Raw genomic sequence first — 11,546 nt, 5'->3', positions numbered from 1 at the left:
TGCACCGAAGTCAACGCAATTGTGAACGACCATGCGCGCCTGCTCGAATGGGCAACCCGCCGTACCGCTCTGTATCGTCATGAAACTGTACGTATACACAAAAACCTGGCAGCTGTCTCGGAAATACAATAATACAATAAAGAAGAATCCTGTGCTTGCAGAAATGAACTGCGAGCTTTAGTATAAGAGAAAAGTGTGTTTGAAAATTTCATATGCACATGTTACGCGTCTCCCCGAATTCAGCCAAAAACATACGGATCAATATAACGGGTAGCCCTAGAGCAGGCGCTCTGTATGTATATGTAAGAATCGGTGAGCACTTCTTTATCGACGCTGATCGAGTTCGCCTGCGGCTCCAGCATCCCTTTAAGGGGACACACATATATATGTATATGTATATATATTTTTTTTATATAAATAAAACTACTTTTTTATGATAATTAGTGTAATGCATATTTATTGAACTATTTAGAAATAAATTGTACAAATATTTATTAATGTTTGTATTAGAATTAAATCTATTAACTAAGCAAATCCATGATATCTTGCGTGGGTGAATTAGGTTTGTTCGTATTGGTTTGTATATTAGTGGACGACAAAAGAAGTTGCAAAGTTCCAGGAAAGTTTAAGTTTGGTTTAACTTCTGGTTGTGCTGCAAAATTTACATTATTCTGGGGAATGATAGAGTTCCACATCAAGGTAGATTGTGGCGAGTTCCAGTTCATGGGCGCGTTTATTCCATTGGAATTCCAATTCATTGGCCTATTCAATGTTTGCGAATTAAGCGTTGGAGATGTTAAAAATTGTGATTGCGTTAGACCAATGTCGTTATATTTATATGCATTTTTAGTAGCCGAGTAATCCGGTTGTGACATGGTCGATCTTGACATAGACAGATTTAATTTGTCTAGATTGTTTTTTAACAAAGTCGCAGTTAAATCCTTTGGCTGCGACTTTACAGGTTGTGGCGCAGCTTTAGGAGTCAACATAGACTGAGACTGCAATCTTTGATGCGTTTCTTGCTGTTGAATTAATCTGGAAAGAAATCAATGTAAATAGCAATTAGTATGTCGAGTAAAATATGAAATTTTTGAAAATAGCTGAGACAAACCTGTACTTGTCTTCGATGGTTAATCCATTTTCAATATTTACTGTTTTAGTATTAGCGTTCAGGGATAGAATTTGAGGCGATAGATTAATGTCGCTTAGACTGTTGTTTTGCATAAAAGTGGGCGACGTCATTTGAGAAAGTGCCTGATCGAGTTGTTGCGTCTCACGGCGCACCGCATCCAATTGTCGTAATGCCTTTCGATGCTCGCTGGTTACTCGATTTATCATATCGACGACTAGCGTGGAAAGTGCCTCGTATTGTGTCATGCTAAGATTTTGTTCTATGCAGAAGAAAGGCAACAGAAACGGTAGTACTTTCGTTGGCAATATTTCTTTGCCCATACATAGCTTACCGTGAGTAAGCAACATTCTGTAAATACCTGGCAACATAAAAAAAATATATTTTTATCAATTTTTTTTCGGAACAAAATTGGACAAACTGCAATAAATGTAAAATTATCTTAAAAATATTACCTATAATAGCCATCAAAATTGCTGGTTCGCCAGAATGAGGAACTTCCTGAAGGAATATCCGCCTGCCAGGACAGTTCTTGGAAGAATGAGAGACAGCCAACAAAGCAGACACGGAGGACCTGATCACCAGACTACGACGGACAATGGAACAACTAAGTCCGAAACTCAAACGCCACGGCCACAACGCCACATTCATCTTCAAAGACATACAGACTACACCAAAAGTCTTCCTGCGACAGGATACACCAACCGGAGCTCTACAACCTCCGTATGACGGACCATACGAGGTACTCAACAGAGGCGAAAAAACCTTCAAAATACGAGTCAGAGGAAAGGCAATCAACGTCTCGATAGATCGACTGAAACCAGCATACACACTGACAGAAGAAGAGGACAAATCCCGAATCCAGCCATCTACGGAAGAACGAGCCAAACAAACCAGGGCAGGCAGAACAACGAAGCCTCCCGTCCGGTTCAGTTTCACCTAACCGGGGCTTTTCCACAACCAGGGGGGTCCTGTGGCGGTCAACAGACCACACACACTGTAGAAAAGATTTATAATTAAATTCACGCGGTAAAGGGCATTACAGTAACAAAAAAGAAAAGAAAAAATACAATAATTACCTTAGCGTCCAGCGCACTCGATATAGAAACTGATAATTCTGATCTCGTATCTCGTTCTAATAATCTTCTGCAAGCTGCTATCAATCTTGGGACTGTCACTGTAATTTTCAAAAACGGCAATTTGTCATTTCTCCGTATCCATACACCGATTGTTTATAGACCAATTCGACTGCTAGGATGGCGTCTTGTATGTTATCTGGATTTCATTTCATATCCCTCTTCACAGCTTGATTAAGAGCCTCCTGTATTGAGAAAATTCTTATGTCAATTACTTTTCAGATTAACGCGAAGAAAATAAATTTTTCTATTACAATAAACATACTTTAAATGGCCTACAGTGATTGTTCGTGAAATTCGATGGAGCCGATACAAACAGATATGGACAAAAGCCATGGACGTGTCACAACAGACGGAATTCCCTAGCTCCGTAACGTCAAACATCCTCATTATCGATACAGGTCCTACCTTACTGCCTGGCATTCCCGGAAGGGGTTTACCTACATACAAATTTTGCAATATTAGTATATTTCTAATTGACAGAGTTGCTGTTACTTTTAACACATATTTGAAAAATATATTATTACCTATATAATGGTCAATTTCAATTTGCTGGAATGTCAATGTATCAACTTGTGGATTCAAAGGTAGCGGAGGAGCCCTGCTCCATTTTGCAGATGTATTTTCTTGTTCAGGTCCCTGTGTGCATAAAAGAGAATTATTAATAAGTAATATAAACATATACAATTAACGTAGTATCATGAAAAACTGTTGTTAATAACTGGAAATATAATGAGGACAGAAGTGAGATGAACAAGTTCAATAGTGAAATGAATGATTACCTAAATTTGGGCTTCTTCTTGGGAAAACCGGTTTCCAATTTATTTCACTTATGTTTCTCGTGCATGTGAAGGTGTTAGAACCTAAAGCTGAACACAACTCTTGCTCCACCCTAGCAGAGGAAGGCTGACCCAGGAAGCTGCGTGCGCAGCGAGGGCTGCGAGGGGAGTTTCCACAGCAGTAAGTATGGCGTTCTCAATTCAGCAATTGAAGAAACAATGGCAGACACTAGAAAACAATAAAAACAATATATTTTAAAAACATTTTATATAAATAAATATGAATAAAGAAAAAAACAAGAAAATATATTCTTTTGGGCTTCATTTCTCTGCTGTTTTCTGCGTGAAGTTCGCGAATTGATTCAAATGCTATGAACACCAGTGCAAAACAAATTAAAGCAAACAAAGTATTCGTCGCATTCAACTTTTTCCATAATACTTTATTTGTTTATGCGGTCGCGACCATCATAACTCCACACTCTTGATTCACTCCGCATAAACAAATAAATTAATATGGACAAAGTTGAACCTCACTAATACTTTGTTTCCTTTAATTTGTTTTATTGTATGTACGTAATGGTAATTATACTAATTATTTAGTTTAGAGTTTAGGGGCCTTACCTCAAATATCGATGAAATTATGCTCAATCGACGCGTTTTTGCACGAAACGAAAGAAAAAAGTGACGCTCTGCCCCGCGACGCGAGATATTAAACGTTTTAAAGTTGACAGGAATCAGGTTACAGGTTATGAATGTTATGATTCTTGTCGCGTAGCAACACTGAACGACACATGCGCGCGCATTCATCGAAATATCAATGTTCGACCACATGGGTTGATATTTCGATGAATCGCTAGTAACCCGAGGCAGAACGTGTGACGTCATTAATCGATCTCGGGTCGATCAAATCCGCTTCAATCGAAAACGCTAGCCGGTTTCACCATCTCCGATTAAGGCCCAGTTTCACAGTGGCCAGTTAGCTTAACTAGTAGTTAATTCTCACTCTCCGTCTCTTTCTAACCTTTGAGGTTAGAAAGAGACAGAGAGTGAGAATTAACTACTAGTTAAGCTAACTGGCCACTGTGAAACTGGGCCTAACTGTAACCTTCGATTAAACTCACGCTTCATCTCTTTCTAACTGTCCCCCTTATGTCCATTTCTATCAACGCAGGTTAATTTTAATCTTGGTTTAACTTCCTGTCATCTTTTCCTAGTTCTAAAAGTTAGAAAAAGATAGAAAGTAAGTTAAACCGAGATTAAAGTTAATCTACATTAGGCGATTTTTGGCGATCGTTTGGTATGGCTTGGTACATATACCAAAGTCGCTATCCGTGGCTGCTATTGGTTCTGGTGCAGTTAGGTACCCGTTGGTTGCTTATACCAGAGTCACGCCAAAAATCGCCTATTGGTAGAAATGGGCATAATGCCCATTTCTACCAATGTAGATTAACTTTAATCTCGGTTTAACTTACTTTCTATCTTTTTCTAACTTTTAGAACTAGGAAAAGATGACAGGAAGTTAAACCAAGATCAAGAGACACGGTAGTGTCTCGTGCCAAGTACACGCGGAGCGAGACCGACCGTGACTCTTTTACGCGACGCGACGGGTTGCGAGTACCCAAGATGTTGAGATCTCGATAACGAGTGAACGGATCAAGTTCTAAGTAGGCTTGATCGATAGCTTGGGGTCGACTTTGGGGGGGTATCTCCTATAATATTTTCCGCTACGTGCCCTACGAGCGGATAACTTTGGCAAGTTATCAATGTAATTTTATTATATTCTTGATGATTATTAGTTAAACAAACGATGACGTTAAATTTCCAGCGCCAGCGCGAGAGTCACTGTCCTGGATAGACCAGCACCGCCGGAGAAGCCTTTGGACGTCAGCAATGTCACCAAAGAGGGTTGCCATTTGACCTGGGGGCATCCTCTCGACGATGGTGGCAGTCCCATTCTGCACTACGTCATCGAGAAGATGGACATGTCCCGTGGAACTTGGTCTGATGCCGGCATGAGCATGGTGTTGAGCCATGAGGTCAGCCGTCTGATTCATCTCAAGAAATATCTATTCCGCGTCAAGGCTGTCAACAACATCGGAGAGTCCGATCCGCTCGAGATCACGAGGAGCATCATCGCGAAGAACGAGTTTGGCGAGTGACTTGATAAAAAAAGGTACTTTAAATCTAAATAAAAATGACATTTAAAAGTTTTAAAATTCGTGCACATTGTAAAACCCTAAAACTAAAGATATATTTGACAAAAAAGAAACAATGATATTATTGTTAATAAATACGTCTGCGATTTTTAGATGAACCGGACGCGCCTGGCAAGCCGCAGATCACGAATTGGAACAAGGACCACGTGGATCTGCAATGGCCAGCATCGAAGAACGATGGTGGATCACCGATCACTGGCTATATCGTTCAGAAGAAGGAGAAAGGCAGCCCTTACTGGGTGAATGCTGTGCACGTGCCGGCTGGTTAAAACAGCACGACCGTTCCGGACCTGACAGAAGGTCAAGAATACGAATTCCGTGTGATCGCTGTCAACGCCGCCGGTCAATCCGAACCGTCGGAACCCAGCGATCTCGTCACTGCCAAACCTCGTTACAGTAAGTTGTGAATTTCCATAGTATTAGTTTAGAAAGCGACGATTTGATTAAAAATTATAATAAGAAGCAGTAAATTACATTTTCCAATTTTATAGATTTTATTAATTAATATTTTATATAGCTTTATATAATTTTTTATATTCAAAACTTCTAATATATTTTGTTCTATATATTGTCGCGTTTATATACATATAAAGGAGAAGAGGGGAAAGTATAGGGAACCAAGATTATTGATTTTTCCTGATCCAGTTGATCTTATACGGGGAGATATAAATTAGCGAAACTTCAGGGACGCAACACTATATTTATTTGCGTTGAACATCGTTGCATTCAATTTCCTTCAACTTTTTTAGTGGCCCTGAAGATCAAGACGCCCTTGCAGGACGTTCGTACCAAGGCTGGACTTATCTTCCACGTGGATATCGACTTCGTCGGCGAACCGACGCCGGAGGCAACATGGAGCGTAGGAAGCAACGAATTGACTTCCAACGACAGGACGACGATCACATCGATCGGCTATCACACGATCGTGCACATCGTCAACGCTAAGGTATCCGATTCGGGATTGTACCATTTATTGCTGAAGAACAGCAGCGGCATAGATGAAGGCAGCTTCCAAATGACCGTTCTAGATAAACCCGGACCGCCGGAAGTCCTTTACAGTACGAGGAAATCACCAGCCAGTCCGTCACGCTTTCGTGGAAGCCACCCAAGGATAATGGAGGCAGCGAATTTACGTAAATAAATTTTTAATATTTGGAAAACGTCATCCATGAAATAAATTTCGCGTCGCGAATAATTTTTGCGATACATATATTTTTATTTAATCTAGTTTTAGCTGTGTATATCTTCCATATATTTTTACTTTAATTTATAAATTCTCTTTGTGATTTCTCTTATTAGAATTATAACTATTAAATTACAATTTCACGTAGCAGATTTGTCGTATTAAAAATTATACGTTGTAAGATCCAAAAGTTTCTGGCCCAAGGATGTAGAAAAGCAGTAAAATGACACGACTATTTGCAATTTTTTATTTACAGTGGATACGTCATCGAAAAACGCGATCTCACGCATGGTGGCGGTGGACACCAGCTGTTACACACGTTAATCCCAAGTTTAATCATGCGACTGTGCCAAGGTTGCTTGAGGGAACCACGTACGAATTCTGTGTGTCCGCGGAAAATCTTCAGGGTCGCTCCGAGCCATTGACTACTGATCGATCTGTTGTTGCCAAAAATCAATTCGGTGAGTATTATTAATAAAATATTAACTTTATCTATCCTATTGTTTCTAGCTTTTTTAATATAATTACCATTTCAAAGATTAATATATTAATATAATAAAATTTCGAATTGCAAGTTTATAAACATATAAACAATAAACAACAATAAACAACATATAAACATATAAACAAGAGCGATCGAACGCAGCTACTGATCGAGAAATCCATCTGAGATGACGGCGGCACGTACACCATGACCGCGTCGAACGAGCATGAAAAGGATTCGGCTGAGATTGAAGTGATAGTTGTGGACAAGCCTGGACCACCGGTAACGATTGTCATAGATAAAAAAACATATGTTGATCAGATGACGTCGTTGCTTGAAGATCAAACAACGTATAAGAAATTAAAAAATGACCCAATTAAACGAATAACAACGAAACTTAACGAACTGGTCAAATCATGGCCCGCACTAATGGCATCGTCGATGATCGTACTTATAAATGCCTTAATTGTACTAACGGAAACCTCCCGAGATGCTACGGATTATTTAAGATACATAAACACGGTTTTCCACTGCGAATCATTGTCTCCGCCGTGGGTAGCCCTCTCTACAATGTGGCTCGTTTCCTCTACAACATCCTACATGACTCCATACCGAAACCTAATTAAGTCATACATTAAAGATAGCTGGACCTTCGTGACTGATTGTGAGATCAGCAATTTCAAGATTAATTCTGACGAATTGCTGGTTTCTCTTGATGAAACATATTTCCCGTAAGACAGATTTTAATTTAGAACAATTTTTATACGCGATTGGACCTCATTTTATCTTCTACGAGCTTTTAATTTAACGGACAATTTTATGGACAGGTTTATGGTAGCCCTATGGGGTCCCCTCTCTCTCCTATCCTTACTGACATTGTAATGGACGACTTGGAGACATTCTGTCTGAAACAATTAAATTTCGTGGTCCGGGTTTTTTATCGTTATGTCGATGATATTTTTGCTGTGATTCCTAAATCAAAAATCAATGAAATTTTAACTGTTTTTAACAATTATCATCCCCGACTGAAATTTACTTACGAGACGGAGGAAAATAACTCAATCAATTATTTAAATGCGAGTGTTATTAGAGATGGTGATACGTTACTTACTAATTGGTACACGAAACCTGAGAGAAATACTTTTTTAATTATTAATATACCATGAGTTTAGACTTGATATCTTTGTCAGAAATATACAAATGTCAATGTAAATTCGTAATATTTAATAATAATATACGTAACTGTATAGTAAAAATACCATCAATTTATATGAAATTGTATGTATATTAAATGTAATGTCTTTGTAATTAACAAATTTATATTAATTATTAATATAAGTATAATCAATAATCTCAAATAAATTATTTTATTTGTCGAAATTGATAAAATATTTTACGCAAACATACATTTATTTATGACAAAGAAAGTCAATGTTATATTATTACTTGTATACAAATTGTTTATGAATATATGTGGAGTTCAATGGAAACTTGAAGTTTTTAAGTATAAGTAAAACTATAATTTCTTATAAGTTTAACATTATTAAAGATAATAAAAATTTTGTGGATAATACTTGAAAAGCAAACGTAAATATACTCAAATTTATAAGCAATTTGCGTGATTTTGTAATAAAGCACGGACTGCGGTATGCAGTAATATTATTTTTATACTGATAAATGTAGTTATATTCAGTGATACGCAATATAGCATATATTAATTATGAAGAAATATTTATTAGGGACGGACATAAAAAATTCTTACATTAACGACAAAGCATGTATATTAACTATTAATATACTGTTCTCTCAGTGTACCTTCTCGGGTCGATACATTAATTATTTCTCTAGTCACCCGAAGAAATACAAATTGAACACCATAACAAGTTTGGTCGACCACGCAATTTTATCCGACAAGCGCTTTCACGACAGTAATATCGACAAAATAAAAGGAATACTGTTAAAAGGCAACAGTCGCCCCGGGAAATTGCATCGTCCCTTTGTATTTGACCTACGGATTTTGTAATGCTGACCTTATGGAAATGACAGCGTAGCTGGACTTTTATTGTTTAATGATGGCGTAACTGCATGTTAGGTATTAATTTTATTTCTGCGTCACTGAAGAAGGTCCAAACAAAGGACCGAAACGTATGTGTTCGGAGTTTAAATATACTATGTAATTGTCGCCTTGTAATCGGCGCTTCGGTTCTCATTTGCCCGTATTTCACGTGTTTGTTTATGCGAGAGCCTTAACCTTTTATATTTTATGTTAAATAATTGTTATCCCCCACATATTATCGACAAATGTATCAAGGACAGATTGAAAGTACTTAGGTACCGCGATAACACATCTGACTCGAACAGATACCGGAAAATTGTATAACAGTTCCTTACATTAAATGTTTCAGCGAGAGAGTTTTGCGCATTTTAAGAAATTGCGGTCTTCACGTTCTCTATACAGTCCCTAAAGCACTTGATTGCGTCATAAAGAAGGGGAAAGATAGACTTAACAGTTTCAAACAAACTAATGTAATTTACAAAATTAATTGCGCAAATTGTGATGCCACTTATATTGGCCAAACAAAAAGACATCTTGAGACACGCATCAAAGAGCATAAAGCGCACATCAAGAAGCATGTCAGCAATCATTCGGTTGTCAGATAAGCACCGCACTACTTACAATTACGAATTCGAATGGTCGAAAACAGAAATATTGCGTTGCGAAAAACAAATTAGAAAACGTGAGATCGCAGAAATGTTTTTCATCAAACAACACAATAATACAATCAATTTACAAAAAGACACGGATAACTTGACCGGGACATATGATATATAATAATAAAGAACACTTAACGTCGATCGTGATCAGTGTGCTTTTGTTAGTCGTGTGTTGCTGACATGCTTTTTCTTTTACATTACTTCTTTTACATATGACGCACCAACTAGTAAGTTCTCTAATTTTAGAATTTTTATACATATATATTTTTGTTTTTTGCTTTTCACTTGCATTTTATCTAACTTTATAATTTATTCTAATTTTAGTTCTTGACTTTTGACTTGTTGGCACAATGCCAGGACTAGAATTGTTTGTACGATACATGTAGCTGTAACACTTGATAAGGACCGAAATTTACGGTCGAAACGTCGTGAAACATAATAAATCTATATTGCCAGTTAGCGTCGAATATTGCTTTCCTTACAAATTTTCCAACTGTGTATGCGCAGAAATTCTGCTCTTACAGAAAAGTTGTAAAAGCAGAATTTACGCATATGTTTCTCTTTCGAATGAATTCAAGACTCGAGCCCCAAAATCGCTCATTGACCAGGACGCTTGGCCGTTCGACAGAATTTAGTCAATCCTAGGATTGCGCTAGGATTTCGGACTTTGATCATAACATTATATATCAAAATGCGAACCGAGCCAAGTTTTTATGCTTTATTTTAATTTTAGATCTGTTTTAATGACTTATTCTTAAAATTTGCCTGAAATCACAAAAAAAAATCACAGAAAAATAAAATAGAAGATTATTAATTAAACATATGTAGTTAAAAATGTTATTTTTTGAGATTTATATTTGTCTTATTGTTAGTAGTATTTGGCTAATTAAATTGATTTTATAACGTTGTTTAATTGTACCGTTATACCTGATCAGTTTATGCCTATTAGCATCGAAAAACTCAATCAACATCCGTTCTGGTAAGAGAGTGAAAGAGACGGTCGTGAATGTAATTAAACTTCGACTTCAAATAATTCAAGTGATGATTCAGATCTTTGATCTCTAAATTTAACATTGCTTTTTGATATCACTTTTTATGACTAATAAAATTACGTTTCGCGGTGGAACTTCTCAAATTAATGTTGGAGCGTAGATATAGAATGTGTGGAGGTAGCACGTCGTGTCGTCTACATCGGAGTAAAAAGATTAGTTGCTGTCTTGCTGTGCAGATCTTCCTCCTGTTATTAATCCAAGATTTCAACATAGTTACCGCATTCCTTCCAAATTGATTGTTAATGGTATGGAAAAATCCTTCGTTGTTAGACATCATTATTTAGGTCGATGATGTGTAATAAACCAAAAATGATAGAGTGTTCCGCCAATATAGATTAACAATAATAACAAGTTTTATTTCGACTCAATTGGCTAATATATAAAGTTAACAGTTGTTTAATTTAATCATATATTATAATTGTAGGTTTATCGACGAGGGAATTTATTTATCTATATGCACAAGGACAAGTCGATTGAGCGAATAGTTTTTGAGTTATCACGCCAGCCAGTTTGAAAAAAGTGGTTTTGAGAAAAACGCATTTAAAGTTTTGGATATCGAAAAGTTATAATTTTTGGAAACTTACAGCTGTTTCTTGCTAGTCTACTATTCCAGGCCCCTACAGCAAATTCTATACCTCGTAGAACTTGTTTAATTCAATTTGCTCTTGTCGGTGAGACATTCGAGTCTCCTTAGTGCTGCTTAGGCTGCGTTCCAATATTCACTGCCAGTACTAAAAATCTATAGTATACGTGACGTAAACTATAGATATTCAGTATTGGCAATGAATATCGGATCGCAGTCCTAGACTGCGGCGTTCCCGCCTCGTTACCCGCTCGGTGTCATACGTGTCG

The 11,546-nt window shown here is 37.3% G+C and overlaps 1 protein-coding gene and 1 long non-coding RNA gene across 15 annotated transcripts; one reads left to right on the top strand and one right to left on the bottom strand.

Moving 5' to 3' along the window:
• Positions 1–439: 439 nt before the first annotated feature.
• LOC139773079 (SCY1-like protein 2) lies at positions 440–4,257 on the bottom strand. 4 transcript variants are annotated; one of them, XM_071707304.1, is made up of 9 exons: positions 4,166–4,257; positions 3,666–3,733; positions 3,048–3,273; positions 2,793–2,904; positions 2,531–2,705; positions 2,209–2,450; positions 1,585–2,126; positions 1,112–1,490; positions 440–1,035 (listed from the first exon to the last, which is right to left on the bottom strand). In XM_071707304.1, exons 7-9 carry the CDS (start codon positions 1,790–1,792, stop codon positions 522–524), a joined length of 1,101 nt encoding a protein of 366 aa, XP_071563405.1. In that variant the 5' UTR covers positions 1,793–2,126; positions 2,209–2,450; positions 2,531–2,705; positions 2,793–2,904; positions 3,048–3,273; positions 3,666–3,733; positions 4,166–4,257; the 3' UTR covers positions 440–521. The 4 variants fall into 4 exon arrangements, with proteins under 4 accessions (XP_071563405.1, XP_071563406.1, XP_071563404.1 ...); XM_071707305.1 differs by lacking the exon at positions 3,666–3,733 and having other exon boundaries at positions 3,048–3,202; positions 4,166–4,198; XM_071707303.1 differs by lacking the exon at positions 4,166–4,257 and having other exon boundaries at positions 3,666–4,003.
• On the top strand, positions 4,071–10,101 carry LOC139773081 (uncharacterized). Of its 11 annotated transcripts, none has more exons than XR_011718262.1 (9): positions 4,074–4,215; positions 4,321–4,404; positions 4,547–4,796; positions 4,870–5,217; positions 5,354–5,656; positions 6,010–6,206; positions 6,289–6,393; positions 6,700–6,904; positions 7,090–10,101. It is a non-coding gene; the product is annotated as an uncharacterized lncRNA (long non-coding RNA). The 11 variants fall into 11 exon arrangements; XR_011718260.1 differs by having other exon boundaries at positions 4,541–4,796; XR_011718267.1 differs by lacking the exon at positions 4,321–4,404 and having other exon boundaries at positions 4,071–4,215; positions 4,726–4,796.
• The last annotated feature ends 1,445 nt before the right edge of the window (positions 10,102–11,546 follow it).

This window comes from Temnothorax nylanderi, unplaced genomic scaffold (assembly GCF_030848795.1).
Source record: "Temnothorax nylanderi isolate EJ_2023f unplaced genomic scaffold, tnyl_v1.0 TNYL_tig0057_pilon, whole genome shotgun sequence".
Taxonomy (NCBI): domain Eukaryota; kingdom Metazoa; phylum Arthropoda; class Insecta; order Hymenoptera; family Formicidae; genus Temnothorax; species Temnothorax nylanderi.
This window is presented reverse-complemented; position numbering and strand designations above follow the sequence as displayed.

Excerpts from the sequence above, each read along its gene's own strand:
- LOC139773079 (XM_071707304.1), bottom strand. The coding sequence starts at position 1,792 with ATGTCTTTGAAGATGAATGTGGCGTTGTGGCCGTGGCGTTTGAGTTTC. Across the intron at positions 1,491-1,584 it reads AATTTTGATGGCTATTATAG|GTATTTACAGAATGTTGCTT; the intron begins GTAATATTTTTA and ends TTATGTTGCCAG. Across the intron at positions 1,036-1,111 it reads ACCATCGAAGACAAGTACAG|ATTAATTCAACAGCAAGAAA; the intron begins GTTTGTCTCAGC and ends ATTTCTTTCCAG.